Genomic DNA, 19,802 nt, shown 5'->3' with positions numbered 1-19,802 from the left:
TCCAGAAATCTAGGTTTGCTGCTAGTGACAAGAGCACCTCACAGTGCTCCTTTGATTAAATTCTATTTTTAAAATACCTTTTTTTTTTTTAAAGACTTTATTTCTTTATTATTTGAGAGAGAACAAGCGGAGGGGAGAGACAGAGCGAGAGGGAGAAGCAGGCACTGCTGAGCAGGGAGCCCGATGTGGGGCTCGATCCCAGGACCCCAGGATCACGACCTGAGCCGAAGGCAGTCGCTCAACCAACGGAGCCACCCAGGCGCCCCTGATTAAATTCTATTTTTAACTCGAATGCCCTCCCCAGTCACTTTCAGGGTGGGCCCGGGCACTGGCAGAGCCCCCTCCTCACCTGGTCCTTGGTAGGCCTGGGGGTGACCAAAGGCAGTGTCCCAGTTATTGGAGGTGTTTCTCTGGGCCGTGGTCCCCTCTGGCTTGGCCCCCCAGCCATCCGTGCTGTCCCAGTTTCCAGATTTGGAAGCACTCCAGGCTGACCAGGGGTCATTGCCACTGCTGACCTGCTGTCAGAGGTAAAAAAAAAAAAAAAAAAAAAGGGAGAAAGACCATTTGTGACTTCTCAAAAGCACTACTCAATTCAGTAGGAATCACTTAACAGAATATACTAGGGGTGCTGCAAAAAACGGACATAAGTTTAAAACAATTTTAAATTTAAATAATTTTGCATTTAAATAAATAGATAAGGAAAGCACAAAGAGCAGCATCAACCTCATACATTTTTTTTTTTTTATGTTAATCTTTTGCCCTGCTTCCTTGGAACTTGACAACCAGTAACAAAGGGACTATGACACGTGGCTGTCGTACTCGCTCTTTCTTCTCCACCCCCCCCCAGCAAGTACTTCCCTGAACTGTATCCATTCCTGAGGATGTTTCCATACCTCCACTGCATACATACACGGTCCTAAGTAACAGCTTTAGGTTCTTAAAACTGACCGACACAACATTGCATGGGATGTGTCTCTCTGCAAGCTGTCTTGTTTTCACTTAAATCATGTTTTTGAGATTATCCATGCTGACAAGGATCTGTTTTATTTGCTTTAACTGTTTTAAAGCAAATCCACTATATTTCTGACTAGGTTTTAATTTTTATATGGAAAAGTCATACCTTCCCAGTAAAAAAAAACAAAAAAAAACACAAACAGAATAAAAGAATATGCTACCAGGTTGCCCGTCATTCTCTTCAGACAACTACCACCAATGAATTCCTTCCATATACTTCATCGAACATCCCGTGCACAGAGGTCCTTTTTGTTTCTAAACCTTTGTGCTCTGCACTTGTGTTTGTTTTTTTCACTTCGCGGCCTGACGCGTTCTCTGTGGTCCATCAGCACATACGGGTGACGTGGCTCTTCCCCGTGGCTTGTTCCACCATATTTAACTCCCACAGCTTCACCAGCATATGCCGATGCTCACGTATCGTGCTGTCAGTGTTTGGCTACCAAAAATAATGCTGCAGTGCACCTCCTTGTACATCCTTCCCCACGTGTCCAATACAACCATGTGCAATCCCCAGAAGAGAAACTGGTGGGCTAAGGAGAATGGGCTTTCTCAGCTGACAGACTCTGTCAAACTGCTTTCCAAAGAGATTGTACAGTTCCATTTGACAGTTCCATTCCTACGCTCCCACCGACTCGCCAATGGGTTCTGCCATGCTCCAAAATTAATTTTTAAAATATTTTTTCCCATTATTCCTTTAAGTAATTTTACAGTTCAATTATTAATAGCGTAAATAAAACTTTGGAGAAAACAATACATGGCATCCGGTTTCAAGGACTATTACAGTGAGAGAACCTGCAGCCCACTTCCCACCCTGCCCTGTCCACTTGAGGCAACCACAGTTTTGGGGGGTTTTATTTCCTTGATTTTAAAATTTTAAATCTTTGATTTGCCTGGAATTTACTTTGGTGGGGGAAATAATGTGGGAATCTGACTTAATTTTTCTTGTAGTCAGTCTGTTGGCCTAAAACCATTTACTGAAAAATCCATCTTTCCCCTACTGAATTGAAATGTCACCTTACTCGTATGCTGGGCTTGGGCCTATTTCTGCACTCTTTTTCCTAGGAATCCATTTGTACAAGTACCAAGTGACTTGTGAGCCCACTAGATAGAACAGCATCAATACTTTAGCATAAATCTTTTATTGGTTTATTTTTACACATCAACTTTAGCATTAGCTTAATATTTTAAAAGTAAAACAATTTAGGGGCGCCTGGGTGGCTCAGTTGGTTAAATGTCTGCCTTTGGCTCAGGTCATGAGGGTCCTGGGATCGAGTCCCATGTTGGGCTCTCTGCTGGGCGGGATCCTGCTTCTCCCTCTCCCTGCCTCTCCCCCTGTGTACGCTCTGTCAAATAAAATCTTTAAAAAAAATTTAAAAATTAAAAAAAAAAAAAGTAAAACAATCTAAACTTTTGCATCAGAATGTCAAATTTTGAAAAATGTGTTGATTTTTACTTGTATCACCTTAAACTTACAGATAAATTTAGGGAAAACAAACAGTGTCTTTAAAAAAAAAAACAATTTCGATATTGAATCTGTTTATCTAAGAACATGGAATAGCAAATTTTCCCCTTTGAGTCTTCTTTCTCACATAAAAAAAAAAAAAAACACTTGTGTTAAAAAAAAAAAAAAAAAAAGGAACAAAGAAAGGGGGAATTTGCAAGAAAGTTACCCAAACTGTCTAAAATACTTAATGCTCTATAATACTATCAAGGTTGGCCTTTTTTGACAGATGTGGGGATAACTGCCTGTCACACACCAGAACCAGAGTGTATTTTTTACATGTGAAGTATGATTCCATTTAAACATCTCTTACACCTTCAAGAAAAAGAATGAAGTTACTAGTGATTTTGAAAGATCATTGCTTTCTGTGGGATGATTTCTTCTGTTTGAATTAGAAGTAAAACTGATATGTTCTTGAGCTGGAATCCTATTTCATTTAAGTCAAATGTTAACAGCAGAAGGACATTTCATCCAGATGCCTGTGAACTTCTCGAATATAAGCTTACACGGTGATACCTGCAAGGCATTCTAGCGGATACTGGAAATGAAGGCAGTCATGCTGAGGGCCTGACAAGCACACTTGACTTAAGAGAAGCCCTTCCTCCCTGGTTTTCTTTGAGGAGGGGAGTTATACTCAGCAATATATACTCTGTGCCCTCCAAACTCTATGAGGTTTTTATTTTCAGAATGAGAACTTCAAGAAGTACAGAAATTTTGGATAGTAAGAGGACAGTAAGTACAGACATTCATTTGTCTAGTGTTTCCATCAAGTCCTGACTGAGCCCCCCGGCCCCGTGAAATAATAGGCTGAGGGCAGCTCAGTCAAGGGCATGGGTTCTGGTCAGGCAGCCAGGCTGAAATTCTGGCCGGGAATTTCACGCTTAGAATTCGAAACGAGGCAGTCTGCCTCAGATTCAGAAAGGCTGGTGCAAGTTACATGAAGGAAACTGAAAAGGAACAGAGGGTTATAAAGTAGGATAGGAAGACTGAAGGTCAACACTGCTGTGACATTAAGACTATAATGTTAGCAAAGAAAGATTTTCATCGACATCGAGGAAACAATCAGATGTGAACTATTCAGAGCAAGTATCCTTAAAAAAAGTTCTTTTGAAAACTACTGCATTTAAACGAAAACACTAATTTGAAAAGATACATGCACCCCTATGTTTACTGCGGCATTATTTACAATAGCCCACGTGGCCATCCATAGATGAATGGATAAAGACCACACACACACAAACACACACACACACAGAGAGGGGACTATTACTCAGCCATAAAAAAGAATGATTTTGCCATCTGAACAACATGGATGGACCTCAGCATAATACTAAGTGAAATAAGTCAGAGAAAGATAAATACCATACGATTTCACACATATACAGAATTTAAGAAAAACAAACAAACAATGAACAAAGGGGAAAAAGAGACAAACAAAAAAAGACTCTTAAATACAAAGAACAAACTGGTGGTTGCCAGAGGGGAGGTGGGGGGACTGGTGAGCTACATGAAGGGGATTCAGAGTATACTTATCAAGATGAACAGTAAGAAATATACAGAATTACTGAATCATTGTACCTGAAACTAAAATAACACTTCATGCTAAGCATACTTAAATTTAAAAATAAATGAATGGACTTTACAAAAAAAATTAATTAGGGTAAAAATAAATAAAACTACTTTGTTTATAAATTGCTTATAGTAATTGCTATATATTTGGTTACCTATATGATCTCAGCTCCTCCTAAGGTTATGAAATCCTTGTAGGCAAATCTAGTAATTATTTGCTTCCTTCTCTGTTGTTTTTCCTGGGACATTCCCTCTATCTTGTTTCAAGGTGACTCTTGCTGATAAATCTTTCAAAGCTTGGCCCACTGGACACCTCTCCAGCTTCGATCACTGACCACTCTCTCTCGCTCTCAGATGGCCTTCACTGACTTCCAGGGCCCCTCCTCTAATACCAACAACTAGGAGCCAGCTCACACAGTCTGTCTCCTTTTTTCTCTGAACCCACCTTGCCATGCATTGGCCTCTGACCTCTCTGTTTTCAACCCCCAATATCCCTTCTTGGGGCGCTTGGCACAAACATTTTCTGGGTGCTAGATGCCAGATCCTTCAAAGCCCAACCCCTCCTGTAACAACCTCCTAGGATGACCTGGTTTAATCACCCTGTGGCCTCTGACCCCTTTGCCCTCAATCCCAATAACCCTTGTGCCCCCAACTGCAGGCATTTGGCCAAACAACCCATTCTGCTCCTGAGCCAAGGCTTCAAACCCAGAGCAGCCTCTTCTCTCCCTTTCTTCTGGCTTTGCTTCCTCTCTCCTTCTGTAAGGTCTTCAACTTCTTCCTTGCCTGCCCTTTATGGTACCAAACAGCTCCTGACTCTGTCAACCACGTGACTGAGAACCCTTCATTAGCTCTCACTGCCCATGGAACAGATCCCCAAACAAGTCTCGGTGACAAACTCCCCCAGGTGCAAATCCCAGCTGCCCTGCCAATTCCTACCGATTCCACCCCATGTCTCCACACCCCAAGAAGGCCTTCTGGAAGATACTTCACCTGAAACAATCACCTCACTTGTGGAAAAGGGCTACTTTGAGGGGCTTTAAATGGTTATTTCCTCTTGCATTCAAGTTTGAGCTTTACCTTATTTATGGTAGGAGAAGGAGAAGGAGAAGATGAAGAAGGTGGTGACTGGCTGAGACTTTCAATACAACCAATCTGAGCCAAAATATCCACCTTAAAACAAAAAGGGTGCTCAGTAAGTGAAGAAAAAAAGAGCATACCAAAGCTTTTAACTAGAGACAGCAAATTCGTGGCAGGGCTAAGTGCACCAGAAAATTCTAGCATGCTGTCCGTTCACAAACATTTTACATGCAAAAGCAAAGCCCCGACTGCGGAGGAGTAGGTTATGGTCAGTGCGCATTCTGGAGACTGCTGCTGTCGGTCACATCACGGTGTCACTGAAGCGCCAAAAATAATCCTAAGCAGCACAGAGGGAATGGAACAAATATCATGCAAGTCACACAGCCAAGGAAAGAAACTCCAGAGGAAACACAAAGCCAAGCTTTTCAGAATGTTAAGATGTTGAACCAGTGTTTTCAAAGCCACCGGGCACGTAAGATGAGCAAAGCCACCTGGCTGACGAGGAGGAGGCACGGTGTCAGTGACACCCAGTGGGCCCAGGTGAGGCAGGAGCCAGGCAGGCCGTGCCCGCACGAGCAAAGGCCTCTGGTGCGTGCTCTGGAGGCTCTCCCTGGCTCGGTACACAGCGTCCTCGTGACAACAGGTAACGGATACACTCCCATGAAGCTACTCAAGGCCAAACTGGAACTGGTGTCAGGAGGAGAGCCGTGGAGCCCCGTTCCCAGGCTTTGAGTCCCAGCTCCACAGCTCTCCAGTAGGGAAGTCATTACTAGAACGCTCACATGGTGTCACGAGGATGCACTTTTCAGGTACAACTCTCTTGTTAAGTTGGTGGTATTATCTCCATTTTCTAGATGTAGATAAACTTGACTTTGGAAATCAATTAATATACAAAGTAGGCTATCAACATGATCCAGTTTTCCAATTAAAACTAAAACTATTTTAAAAAAAGAACCGACAAAATACATGAAACTGTTTCCCAATCATTGGACACCAGGCAATAAAAGACCTGATCCCGCCTAGAGAGACTTTCCAGGCCACGGATCAGGATGAGGAACCCACAAAAAGACCAGTGGTCCCTGTGAATTGAGGAGATAGAAGGGGGAGCCCAGGGCAGAGAGCTGCACAGAGAGCCCTCTACAGAGCCGCACAGGGGTACCCCAGGTCTTGGGCTAGTACTAGTGAGTGTACCACATGAAAGGATTAAGTACCCCCACCAGCCAGAAGAAAAAACCTCCTGAGCACAGGGCATCAGGTACACTGCCAAAAAGGGTTTTGCCTCAGCAGAGAAGCAAAAATACCCCGAGACTAAACGTTGCTCTGGTCCCACTTGAAAAAGCTTAAAAATAATGTGAAAGGGTTACACTGTTTCTAAGTAACCTAACTTCATGCCAGAACAAGACCCCAAAATATTTATGGGAAAACAAAAATACCCAGCATATAACAAGGTAAAAATCACAAGGTCTGGCTTCCAATAAAAAATCACCAGGCATGAAAAGTAGCAAAAAATATGAGCCATAACAAGGAAAAACCAATCAATCAAAGCTGACCCAGTAATGACACAGACAACAGAATTAGCAAGAATATTTAAGAGCAAGAAAGCTTCTAGATATTGATGAGACAGAGGAAACATTTTGATGGGCTTCCAGTGGGTGATAATTTTAAGCATAAAAAAGAAAAACCCATACCAGTGGGAACACACGGGATCAGTGTAAACCCTTGGGTCCACAACAATACCAAAAAAATAGGAAAACTCATTTGTCACTACTTGAGAAGCTATTAAAGCAACTTCTTACCTGGCAATCTGGCAGTGAAAGGGAAAGAACTGGACATCTATACCGAATTCCAGTAGAAACTGTTTTCGAAGGTAGCTAACCAGCTCCAACTGATAAAGGAAAAGTGCTATTTTACAGAAGAAAGCCACCTCAGTAAATGTGGAAGAAATCTGTTTATTGATTCAGGAAAAGATATCAACTGGTGGCAAACTATTAGGTGAATGGTTAATAGCACTGAATTAACACCAGATTACCTTCTGGTCACAAAGAGAGAACATAACCAGATGGTGGAAACAGAAGACTGCCATTAACCTGACCCAAGGTCATTCTCATCAGTAACGGTGGGCTGATTCTGATGTGCTGTAGCATGAATATACAATATCCCTATGGTATATTCTTGCCCAGAATGTTCACTTTGAATCCTTTGAGACCTTAGGTACAGCTTCCAATTTATAAGAAGTACAGAGCATAGAGGAACAACTTGGACAATACCAAAGGAACCATCTGACAAATCCAAAAGACGGGAATTGTACAGGAAAACCAACTAAGAATAAAAAAGTAGGGGCTGTGCTGGAAAGAAAGGAGACATGTGAAGGACACAGTGGACATAACCAGACCTAACGCCTGGGCCCTACACTGAACGCCAGTTCTTAAACAAGCTGTAAAAGACATTCTGGGGTCTGCTGGGAAAATTAAAGTTGGTCTGGATATTACATAAGATGAAAATTTACTGAAAATGATTGTCAACTTTTAAAAGGTTACAAAGAGTATGTACTGTACGTGTCTCATATGGGTATACATGTGGATAACCACGTTCATCAGGGAAAATAAGGAATATGCCAAGGTGTAAACAGTAGTGCATGGTGGGGATGTGATGCTTTTCTGTTGGCTAGCCTGAATTTTCTAATGTTCTACAGTGTATATGTACTGCTTCAATAATAATAAAGGGTTCTTCTTAAAAATTGTTTTTAAAGAAAATAAAAACACTAGTCCACAAAAATGATAGGTTCTGGTTTTGTTATATTTTGCTGTATTTTGCTTCTTATAGGACATCTTCAGGGAACCTGGACCAGTAAGAAGCACACTCCTACTTTGGATAACAGTGGTGAGATCTGACTCATTCACTGGCCTCCCGGTAAGCACACAAGACATGGTCTGAGAAGGACAACTTTCACTGCACACATCACAAGAATAGCCACACAGGAGCTACCGGGACAAGATGCAGAGAACGGTAATGATGCCACTGTTTCTCTGTGCGTCCTCCTACACTAGGCTGGACGTTGAGGGTTACTGAGGTCTGAGAATTAATGAAAAAGGTAACATATATTTCATTAAGATTGCTTTCTATCTGGCTTTCTACCAAACCAGCAAATGTGAGTACAAAGGACATACGACGGCTCAAAAGAAACGGATGGGTGGTCATGGCCCTGGCTGCCCACCTGGTTCCTTAGAGGAGACGCTCCAATCAATACAGGTCAATGCGGACCACTCGGCCTGATAAGTCTGCCAGGTAAGAGGAGTCCCGAATCACAGGCTCACTACCCTTTACACTGTTACCTTGGGGGAGAGGCCGTGGAAGCAATCGAAGGTTCCCCTTGTCACCACACAGCGGAGTTCTTGCTGTGCCTCCATCCCACGCTCACACGTTCTGTCTGTTGTCAGTTGGCTTACCTGCCATGGCCTCTCATTCCACTACACCCTCATGAATGGTCCCCTGCTTGGAAGCACAGATGGAAGTTTCTAGTTACAAAATTCCTTCCTTCCAGGGCAAGACTTTGTCCAGGGATTTGCAACAGGAATGAAAAGAAAACTGCTTGCTCTGTGAAGTCTGAGGCTATTTATGTTTTTCTTTTTCTTTTGTTTTGACAACTCATCTGTAGGACTGAGGCACCAAAGTCTTTATGTGACATCTCTCCTTCATCAGACATACGATGACCACATGCCAGCTGTGTTAGGAAGTAGGGGCAGAAAGCGAATACTGTGATGCCCAAGCACATTTCAACAGTTTCTGACAAAGACTTAACTCTTTTTCTCAGAAGAGCCTACAGAGGGTATAAAATTTTCTTATGTAGAGAGCCCAGCCATTTCTACTCAGAATGTAGAAGAATTTGTAAAATTTCCTGTTTTGTTCCTTATAGATCTTTTGCTCAAAGGACATTATCTATTTGTAATTAATTTAATTCAGATGAACCTCTACTAACATCACAAAACCACTGGTCAGAATATAAAACTTCTACATTCTTTAAAAAAATGAGGCTAGATCACAAGAACCAATAAAGCTGTTTGTACTGATTGGAAATGACCCAAAAAGTTTAACTGGTTTAACAAACCCTTTGTTAAAAAAAAAACAAAAAAAAAACCCTTTGTTAATTCACATTCTAAGCCCACAGATGTCAACTCCAGTTATTTATTTTTTTAAATACAGAAAATGAAAACTTATTTTATTAACTTAAGAAGCAGGAAATATTTGTATTAATTTAGAGAGAGTCTTGACTTATTTTGTTAGCGCAAAGTCTTAAAATAGGTCACTGTATGTCCCAAACAGGATGATGCTACAAGTAGTTTCCAGATGGATCTAATAAAAGTCCACGAGAGATGGGCTTACAGACACTTCTGATGATGGGCTGTGTTATAACAACGCTCACTGGCCCTTCATCAAAGCAGTGTTCAGGTAAAAAACAAAACAAATCCTTCCCTTTTGTCATTTGTTTCCTGTTAGATGAAAACAAACAACAATGACAAACCACCCTCAACAATGAACTTCATGGCATGTACTTTTGGAAAGGTTCCCTAGATGCATAAAGCTGTCTTATACAAAGTAAGGATCTGTGATCAAAAAAGCATGGAAAGTTAGTATTGCTAGCCTGATGCAGTTCTGGAGAAAATGTCAGCAAATCCTTTAAACAGATGTCTACAACCTTCTTTACAAAGCCCTGTAGTCCATTAAAAGGGATTCATATGGGGGTGGGGAGACGGAGAGAACCTTTCCAATAGGGTTTTGTAAAGAGGAAATCTCAATAAACAATGGTGAGAAGTCTATGGCATCACAGATCTTACTTGAGATAATGAAATAATAAGCAAACCTAATACCTGTGTGAAGCATTCTTCTGATTTATTTTTAAATGAATTACAAAATGGCCTTAGGATGGCCTAAAAATGGACTTTTTTTTGAGAAATGATAAAGTCAAATGTAGTTCCAACATAAAATTACTATTGCCTTCTTTATCCCTTAACCAATTAAAAATCCTTCATAATACCATTACACTGAAAAGCTCTGAATAAAAAGATGTTATTTCCCTAAATACCCACTTAACTTTGAGCATTTGTTTAATATCTAAATGGTTAAAAAGTAATTAACAATCCCAGTGGATTTCCTATAAGGGAATGAACTATTTCTGAATCAGCAGATGGTAGAATGAGGTGTTATGATGGCTCCTAGTCCTACAGCCAATGTTGAGAACAACACAACCTCCCTTGACAGAATTCAGGTTGAAATCAGTAAACCTCGTAACATTTTCCACTGTAAAATACCTTTTGCTGTATTTATGGAAGAACAACAACAAAAAAATCATTCCAACATGTGCAGAACATTCTAGTATGGTGCGAGGCCTCTTATAGGTTATGGGAATAGAAAAAAAATAAGACAAAATCTCTGCTTCTCACCAAGCTTGCAAGTTTACAAATAAATTTGTGGTAAGAGTCACAAATAGCACTAAGGGAATCGAGAGAAGGAAAGACCAAACAAGGCTTCATAAAGGGTGCGGTATTTGAGCTGAACCTTGGGGGCTGGGCAGACTTGAAAGACAGGAGGAGTTATTCTATCATTCTTGGAGGAGAGCGCAAAAGAGACAAAGAGAAGGGGGACTGGCACGGGGCGTATCTGGAGAAGAGCCCATCTGGCCCAGAGCCTAATACACAAGGAAGAATAAAGTAAGGACAGGGTCATGCTAGGGAATCAGAGAAATACAACTGAGGCCGGAAAAGTATCTAGTCGCACCTCAAGTGCAGCTGAGTTTCTCACACACTTTCCCTACTGTGCGCTGTCCCAGGTCTGCATGATTACTGACAGGACGGTGACCCCCTGCTCCACACACGGCTCTCTCGACATGTAGAATTGGTCTCGCGCTTCAGGAGGCAATGGGGGAGCCCCGAGAGTTGCTCGAGCAAAGAACTGACATACTTACCATCTTATTTTAGAGGCAGTGGTATCCGAGCTACTAAAACGAACAATCACGAAGTCCCTGCTGAGTACCAAGCACTGCTCTGAACACTTGAGCCCGTCTCTCCATTTGCGCGTTCCTGCCATTCTACGGGAGTTTCTGATGAGGAAGTGGAGGCACAGAAGCGAGAGTCCTGGGATGAGAAGCGAGGGTTTTCCTGCCCTTTCACATCTGAGGGCGCAGGCCATGCCCGTCAGGCGAGGGTCTCACAGAGGAATGAAAGGAGGGCAGTAAGAACATTCCCGAGAAAAGATACGGGAAAGTGAGAAAGAGAAACCAGTTTTGTGGGGAAATGCTGAGTGATCTGCTCATGATGCATCTTTTTTATTTATTTATTTATTTTTTTTTAGATTTTATTTATTTGAGAGAGAGAGAATGAGAGACAGAGAGCACGAGAGGGAAGAGGGCAGAGGGCAGAGGGAGAAGCAGACCCCCCGCTGAGCAGGGAGCCCGATATGGGACTCGATCCCGGGACTCCAGGATCATGACCTGAGCTGAAGGCAGTCGCTTAACCAACTGAGCCACCCAGGTGCCCCTGCTCATGATGCATCTTGAGGGACAGAACGGAGAGGCAGATAGAGACGGTCAACAAGAAGCTGGAAATGGAGTAAACCGAAGAGAAAACTCAAGATTGGAGAGACATGTCCGTGGCTGGAGGAGAGGGAGAGAGGCTGGAATGAACCAGGGTAAGGCATCGAGAACATCCCTCGGAGAAGGGGAGAAGGGAGACGAGAAGGAAGAGTATTTAGGAAATGTCTCCGTGTGTAACTTCCTCTAAGGGCTCTTGTCCTCCAACTCCAGAAGCTCAAACAGTGGAGCCGGTCTGTCACACCGGGTCTGACCGCCCGGCTCAGGTGCGGCCCACGCCCCCGTCCCGCCCCCGGGGGTGGGGCAGCCAGAGCAGGTGGCAGGGGGTGAGGAAGCGGGAAGGAGGAAACCAGAGACTCCCAGGGAACTGGGATGCGGCGCGAGAAACAGAGAAGCAGTTTATCCCAGGTAGGTGGTTCTTGCCAGTATTTAATGAAGATAGAAAAAGAAATCTCTAAAACCTTCAGATGAAACATCTACGTTCATAGAACCTTTAAGTAATGTGCAGTCCACAGAGGCAGCCGTATAGGAGGTTTGTAAAGATCTACTGTTAGCAGTTTTTCAGACTCGGGGCAATGGTATAATTTAAACCCTGATAACTGGGTGCAAATCAAGATGAGGGCAACTGTCCACAGGTCTCTGAATGAGGCTGGGGGCACTGCCACCCAAATGAATTGCCCTTGAAGCTGTGAAATCCCAGATAGAGAACTGATAGTGAAACTAAGGTGAACCACTAAAAAATGATTCTTCTCTTCTAAAGGTACTGCAATAGCGGTCCTCATGCAACTTAAAAATCTGTATTTGAGTAAGAAAACAATGAGAATTCGATTCATTTCTGGGTTATCCTTTGATAAATATTCTACACAATTTGCATCTGTGGTGTGTGTGTATTTGAGCCTGGGAAAGGTACCATTACCGTACTGATATGCCTTTGAAAACAATCACACGTCCACATCGGTGCGTCTAAATCTACATTCCTGCTCCCACGGGAAGCATGCTTCCCCCTGCGGGGCTGCCCTGGGGTCTGCCTGGCCAGGCCCTTCCTGCCCGACGCATGTGTCCCAGCCTCCTGCTGCTGGAACCATGTGCGGCGAAGCTTCTGCCCACATGGCTGTGTTCCAAGGGCAGCTCTGCAAGTAAACTGCTGCATCAGAGAGTGCATGCATTTTAAATAGTAATGCATGTTATCAAACTGCCTTCCAGATGCTTCATCAATTTATCCTTCCTCCAGCTTTGCATCAGAACATGCCTGTCTGAACACGCCTTTCCTCACACTCGGTATTAAAACATTTTAATTCTCTGACCCTTTAAGAGCAGACTCTAAAAATGAGTATTTTCCTATGTTTATTGGCTATTTGCACCTTGCCTGTGTGGGAAGAAAGCCAGATTTAAAATAACTGGCGCTGAGGAGAGCAAACACAGACTGATCTGGAGCGGTGTGCAGGGTGGAAAGGGGAGGTGCGCCCTGCATTGCCTGACCGGGGAGAGGGCAGGGCTGGCTCCTCCAAATAAAACTGTCCCCTGGGAGAGCACACACTGCCACAGTAATGTGAAAATCCCAACGGGCATAACCTTGGAACAAAAATAGTTTTTTCCTATTGACATTCAGAGAATGAAAGAATGAGTAAACCTGACAGCAAAAGTTTTAAAAGCTACCAATTAAAAATGGCTGCCTGGTTTCCTATTCATGACATTTTTCATGGTATTTATAAACGCACCACCATTTTGGTCTATTTAAATTCTTCTTCTATTCCAGATAACTGAAAGCATAGATGTTTTTACTTGAGAAGGGGGCGCCTGGGTGGCTCAGTTGGTTGAGCGTCTGACTCTTGATTTTGGCTCATGTCATGATCTCAGGGCTGTGGGACAGAGCCCCGCGTCGGGCTCCAGGCTCGGCGTGGAGCCTGCTCAGGATTCTCTCTCTCTCTCCCCCTCGGTCCCTCCCTACCTACTCTCTCTCTCAAAAAAAAAAATTTTTTTTATTTAAATTAAATCCAAATGCTCAGTTAATTAATTATGGTCATGCTTTCTATATTTTGTTACTTCTAGTTTCAGTTCACTTTTTCTTTGCTTTCAAAGGATCTGGTTAGATTTAATGTTAGAATGGATTAGTAAAATCCACCTTCAAAAAGTTGGTTTTATTTCGACTTATGCTACTCAGTTCCTACTGCTACATTTAAATACCGAGGAAGCTACTTCGTAACAGAGTAAGACTTGAGCCTGATGGTGAATTTGCGGTCAGAGTGCTTTAGTCCATCCTGAGACAGCGGCTGAAGTAGGTCCCTGAATTAAAATAGGATGAATATTTTTTCATCTTTTGTTTCCTTTGCTTATTCTAAATCATCTCAGCATCATTCCCTTTTACTAAAATGTTGTCTTTTACTCGATGCAAACCCATTTCATGGATGTTTTTGTTTAACTCGGTAAACTCAGCTGAGTTGGCTTTGCCCCCAGGGGACATCTGGCACCATCTGCAGATAATTTTGATGGTCACACCTGAGGGCAACTAGATGTTACTGGCACGCAGAGAGCAGAGGCCTGGGGTGTTGCTAAACCGCACAACGCAGAGCTCAGGCCCCAGTATCCACAGCACTCATGCTGAGAATCCCTGGTAAACTTCAAGTGAGGCTTGACTACTGTTTCTTCATGTTTTATCCTGAGTAATCTTTAACTGACCAATGTTCTCAAGTATTCTAGAGTAACAAAATGCAGGAAAATGCTCAACTACGGTGACCTCTTTGCCTCTGAATTTTAAATATTGGGCCAGACTAATTTGTAATTCAGGATGTCCACCAAAAGCTATTTAAAAATGTATAAAATCGGGGTACCTGGGTGGCTCAGCTGGTTAGGTGTCTGACTTCAGCTCAGTTCATGATTTTGGGATACTGGGATTGGGCCCCCGAGTCGGGACTCCCTGCTCAGCGGGGAGTCTGCTTCTCCCTCTCCTTCCACTCCTGCCCTGTTCACTCTCTCTCTCTCTCAAATAAATAAAATCTTTAAAAAATAAATAAATCAAAACGTACAGAATCTGCAGTTAACATATGGTAACAGCACTTGGATAAATTATCTTGGAAGGTTAAGATATAAACATTCTGTAAGCAAATAATTACTAAGTGATAGGACTATGACGCTTCACATAATTGAAAACCTTCTATGTAGTTAAAGAATATCAAGAAATAACATGCCCTAAAGCCCATTTGTTTCTAAGGATGTAGGAAGCGGTAACATTTTGATCTCCATCTTCTGACTTTTCTTGTTGCCGCTCACCCAAGGTAATCATTTAACGGTAACTGAACTAGGCAGAGTCACCTAAACTGGTCAAACTTTCATTAAAATTAATGTCGAATTTCAGTGTATTTTTCTCAACTCGTCCCACGGCTTTAAGTTTCCTAGAGGCAATACAATAGCAGTAGTGAGTGCTGAGCGCTGGATTTGCAGCCACTTTTCACCTGCACTGCATCTGCAAGATGAGAGTGTAAGAAACACGCCAAGGTCAGAGAAATCATTTCCTGTTCCAGCTGGAGCTCTGACACTCATCGCCTCAGTGTGGGACCCTGCCTTTCCTCCCCCACTTGGGAGAATATTTGCACCTTAAAGGGTCTGTGTTTGTATCATGCCAGACTTCTAGAAGCAACTCTCAATGGACACCCTGCATTCTCTCTTATAATCAACTTTAAAAACAGTCTTCAGCCGGTCTAACAGGCAAGTTTTTGTTAATGCCCAAAAGAAATGCCACACAGACATCTAACAGCTACTTTGTGCTTTCAGGGAACGGCAACTGCTAGAACACATCGTGAGCCGTCAGAGATGCATTGCTCTCTCAGTCCAGCCAGATGACCGAAGACTCACCTGGTTGTTACTGTTGGCAGCTGACGAATTGGCCTGAGCTGTACTTGCTGAGAGGGAATCGAGGAAGGCCTGGTCAGCCACTGAATTTCCACAAGAAAATGGGTCTTTTCCATCGTTGGGCAAAATCTGAATATTAGAAAGAACCACAGTTTTTTCATAGATTAGGGGTAGTTCACAGAGTCTCTAAAGGCAAGCAAAAATTGTCATCTATTATGGAAAAGAGGTTTATATTCTTAAAAGGTAGGGTAGCCTTTGAACATCTGTATTAACTATTCCTTTCTAGAAGTATGCAGAGTTCTAGAAAATGCAATCAATGCCAGCACCAACTTAAATCCTCAGATTGTTCTCCTTCTTGTCCATTTTTAGGATCCTGCCTGCACAGTGCACAGAGGTAAAGCATGACACAAACATTAAGACAGGTGGGCTGAGTCCAGGGGCCTGTGGGCCCTCTGGAACTGCACAGGCGAGCCTGGGGTGCATGCACATGCACAGATTTCTGAGAAGAAGAGCCACAGATTCATCGGATTCTCCAGAGGGTTCAAAACTCCCCACCCCAACTCTCCATCAAGAACAACAGGGAGAGAGACAGCACCCAGGTAAACATCCCCCCGGGGCACCATTCCTCTCTGCTTGAGGGAACCAGAGGGCCCTTGTTCTTGATCTCACTTCCGTTTTACTCACAGGGCACCAGGCTACCTTGGTTTCAGTTGGTCACCGGACGGGGGAGAGGCAAGCTGACCCAAGTATCCAGAACTCAAGTTTGAGTGACCTACAGACAACCAGCAGGGGGCGCCAGGAGGTTGGCTCAGAGGGGGGTTTGTCAGCTGAGTGTGTCCTAGGTGGGAGGCTCCTGCCAGGGGCCGGAACACTATCCTTGCCATCTATGGGCACAGAGCTTAAACCAGGTTAGTAGCTCCCAGGAGCTCATCCAAGACCCTCTGTTTATGGGAATGGGAGTGCGGGCTGAGGGATAGGTCCTAAACCAGCACAGAGCAAAGAGAGCTACTTAAAAAAAAATCTTTTTAAACTTTGTGAATGAACTCGTAATATAAACAGTACTACAGGCAACAGCGATTACACAATATAAACAAAGGAAAAATAGGGACATTCATCCAGAATAATTAGAAGTTGCTCTCCCAAGAAGGAACTTAATTTAAATATCTGGAGTCACTCTTTGGAGCTTGGGTCTATAGGTAACATTTTTTCTTAGTTCTACTTCAATGTATTTTTCATCTTTTATATAATTAGCAGGTATTACTTTTACAATTGGAATTTTTTTTATTAAAAATAAAGTTGCTACTTTCCATAATTCATAAAAAGATGTCTGACAAAGACCAGGTTTAATTACTATAGGACAATAAGTTCTTACTTCAACATAGTCTGTGGGAACAAGCCCCCGTTCTCCTTTGCTGTTTCTTCCTTCCAGCCATCCTCCACCAACATCCTAATAAAGTTTAAAAAAGAGAGAAAAGAAAAAAATATGACATTATAGTTGGAATTTCCTACAGAAATTTTGCTTTGTTATACATGAAAAAATAATTAATGTTAAGCTCTTTATTCCCACAGAGCTAACACTGTTCAAAGTTATAAATTTTTTTAAAAGGTTTATATGAGAGAGAGGGAGTGCAAGCGAGTGAGGGTAAGCACACAACACTGAGATCATGACCTGAGCCAAAACCAAGAGCCAGATACTTAACGGACTACTAAGCCACCCAGGCGCCCTCAAAGTTATAAATTCTTAAGGCTTCTCTTTACTCTGGAAAATGATATCATCTAAAAACAAGAAAAATCAAACAAGTGATCAAAGACTGAAAAGTAGCCCATTCAATAGGCTAGAGTGTCATCCATGTGTAATTCCTCTCTATTCACTGGGTGGGGGCAGATGACAAAAATGCAGCCCCGACTGTCAAGAAGCAGAATGACACCCTCATTTCTGGAATCTGTGTTGTCCTTTGTGACCTCTGTGGCCAACAGAATGAGGTGAGGTGGAAATAACATAGAGTGAGTTCAGAGTCTAGCCTCAAGAGGCTTTGCACACTTTTTCCAAAAGAGCTGTGTGAATAACTTCGGTTGCTAGATGACAGAGAAAAGGCTCAGTCTCCTGGACTCCCCACCCCAAGCCAGCCAACCCTCAGCAGGGGAATCGCCAGACACCTGAAGGACCACGTGTTAAAGCACTGAGCCCCCAGCTGCCCACCAGGTGCCTGCAGACATGTGAGGGAGCTCAGGTCAGTGGAACCATCCAGCCAACCTGGAGGTTCCTGAGCAAGACAATAAATGGTTGTTTGTTTAAGCCACTAAGCTTTGGGATTGCCTATTATCTAGGAAAAGCTAACTGATCCATGGTTCCTTCATTCTTCTGGATAAACAATGCTAAACTAAATCATAAAATATACTAGAATTCCCACTTTTCAATCTATTATCTCAACAAAGTCCTACTTTTCCACCTTAAGAGTTGTCTTAAGTTCATAAATCATGTCTCAATTAGTTAATACCTATCTGAATTTAGATAACACATTTTTTTTTTAAGATTTTATTTATTATTTATTTATTTAGAGAGTGAGCACGCATGCGGGAGGAGGGGCAGAGGGAGAGGAAGAGAGAATCTTAAGCAGACTCAGCTTGGAGCCCGACGTGGGGCTTGATCCCATGTCCCTGTGATCAGACCTCAGTCTAAACTAAGAGTCGGGTGCTTAACCGACTGAGCCACCCAGGTGCCCTAATAATGCATTTTTAAAAAATCATTTGAAGGGGCACCTGGGTGGCTCAGATGGTTGGGCGTCTGCCTTCGGCTCAGGTTGTGATCTCTAAGTCCTGGGATCAAGCCCCAAGCCGGGGCTGTTCTCTCCCTCTGCCTCTCCCCTCTCTTGGTCATTCCCCATTCTCCTTTTATTTTTATTATTTATTTATTTACTATTATTTATTACTATTTTATTTTATTTAAATAAATGGCTTATTAAATTTATTTAAATAAATAAATGGCTTATTTTTATTTATTAAAAACAGATTTATTTATTACTATTTATTTACAGATTTATTACTCATATTACTAAGAGTCAGGTGCTTAACTGTTTTTTTAAATAAAATAATAAAAATAAAAATCACATTAAGCGACTACTTTGTCCATTTTTGAGCATGACAACAACTTAAATACTATTTTACCAGGAAATGAAGACTATTTCTTCATTTAAAAAAATCAGATAAAGAATCTTTAATCTCTCTAATGATTAAAAATAAACTATTTACTTATATACACTTAGTATAGTATCTAAAACTATATATACTTTTCCTACCCAGTAATTATTTTTTGTATCTAAAACATATTAAGACAGGTTTTGAAAATACTATCAGTATTAAGAAGCCACCATCCTCTCTTGGTCATTCCCGTTCTCCTTCCCCGGTCTCTGCGCTGTCCCAGGCCCCTGTCCCCCCCACCTGGAGGAACACCTGCATCTCCTCCTTCCCTTCCCAGGACGTCAGCTGTCCCGGCCACCTTCTTCACATGCTACTCTCAAAGGTGTCCCGGACAGCTGGCCTATCCCCAGCTCTCACCTCCAGCTCGGCCATTTCCATTTTTAAACTGAGGCAAAGCTGTAGGGAAGGGTTAATTATTTACTATTCTTCAAGCGCCACATATCTAACAATAAACTCATTTAATCTTCCCAAAGAAGCTTTTCTCTCTGACTCACGTACTTAATAAATCCACCATTCTCTCAGGTCAAAGGCCAAAACTCTTGGGGATCCCTGCCTCTTTTCTCTCCAACAGTATCTAATCTGGCACCAAGTCCTCTGGGTCTGAGTCTGCAAGGCCTCCTGTGTTCAGCTTTCTTCAATTCTTGCTGCTACAACCTGAAGTCGCATCCCCAGGCTCCCGTCACGCCAGTTCACTCAATACACCTGTGCTAGATTAATTTCCTGGAAAGGCAAGTCTCACGACATCACCTGCCTAACAACAACATCAAGAAGAAAACCCTTAAATGAATCCACTACTTACAAATGAAGTCCAAAGTCTACATCCTGGCCCACAGATCCTGTCTGATTTGGCTTGAAGAGCCAGTTTTCTTAGCCTGTCTGCTACTGGCACATATGTGCCCCGGACCCCTGGGACCCTTGTTTACATGTTGTGTTCCCAGCAGAGAGAAAAAGCAGAGGCTCAGAGGCCAAGCAGATGTGGTTTTGCACCCTTACTCTGCCACTTATAAACAAAGT

General features: G+C 42.6%; 1 protein-coding gene across 3 annotated transcripts in view; it reads right to left on the bottom strand.

The window, feature by feature from the left end:
- Positions 1-19,802, bottom strand: part of SNX9 (sorting nexin 9) — a 105,828-nt gene that overhangs the window by 38,399 nt on the left and 47,627 nt on the right. Inside the window, exons 3-6 of one of the 3 annotated variants that reach the window (XM_081829232.1) lie at positions 16,963-17,037; positions 15,594-15,719; positions 5,162-5,254; positions 350-518 (exon numbers count right to left, since the gene is read on the bottom strand). In XM_081829232.1, coding sequence (XP_081685358.1) covers positions 350-518; positions 5,162-5,254; positions 15,594-15,719; positions 16,963-17,037 — 463 coding nt within the window. The remainder of the gene's footprint in view (positions 1-349; positions 519-5,161; positions 5,255-15,593; positions 15,720-16,962; positions 17,038-19,802) is intronic. The other 2 variants (XM_081829233.1, XM_081829234.1) reach the window with 2 other exon arrangements.

The sequence above is a fragment of the Leptonychotes weddellii genome, chromosome 8 (genome assembly GCF_054177405.1).
Source record: "Leptonychotes weddellii isolate Sample4059 chromosome 8, ASM5417740v2, whole genome shotgun sequence".
NCBI classification, from domain to species: domain Eukaryota; kingdom Metazoa; phylum Chordata; class Mammalia; order Carnivora; family Phocidae; genus Leptonychotes; species Leptonychotes weddellii.
Note: the sequence above shows the minus strand (reverse complement) of the source record. Positions and strands in the feature narration are given on the sequence as shown.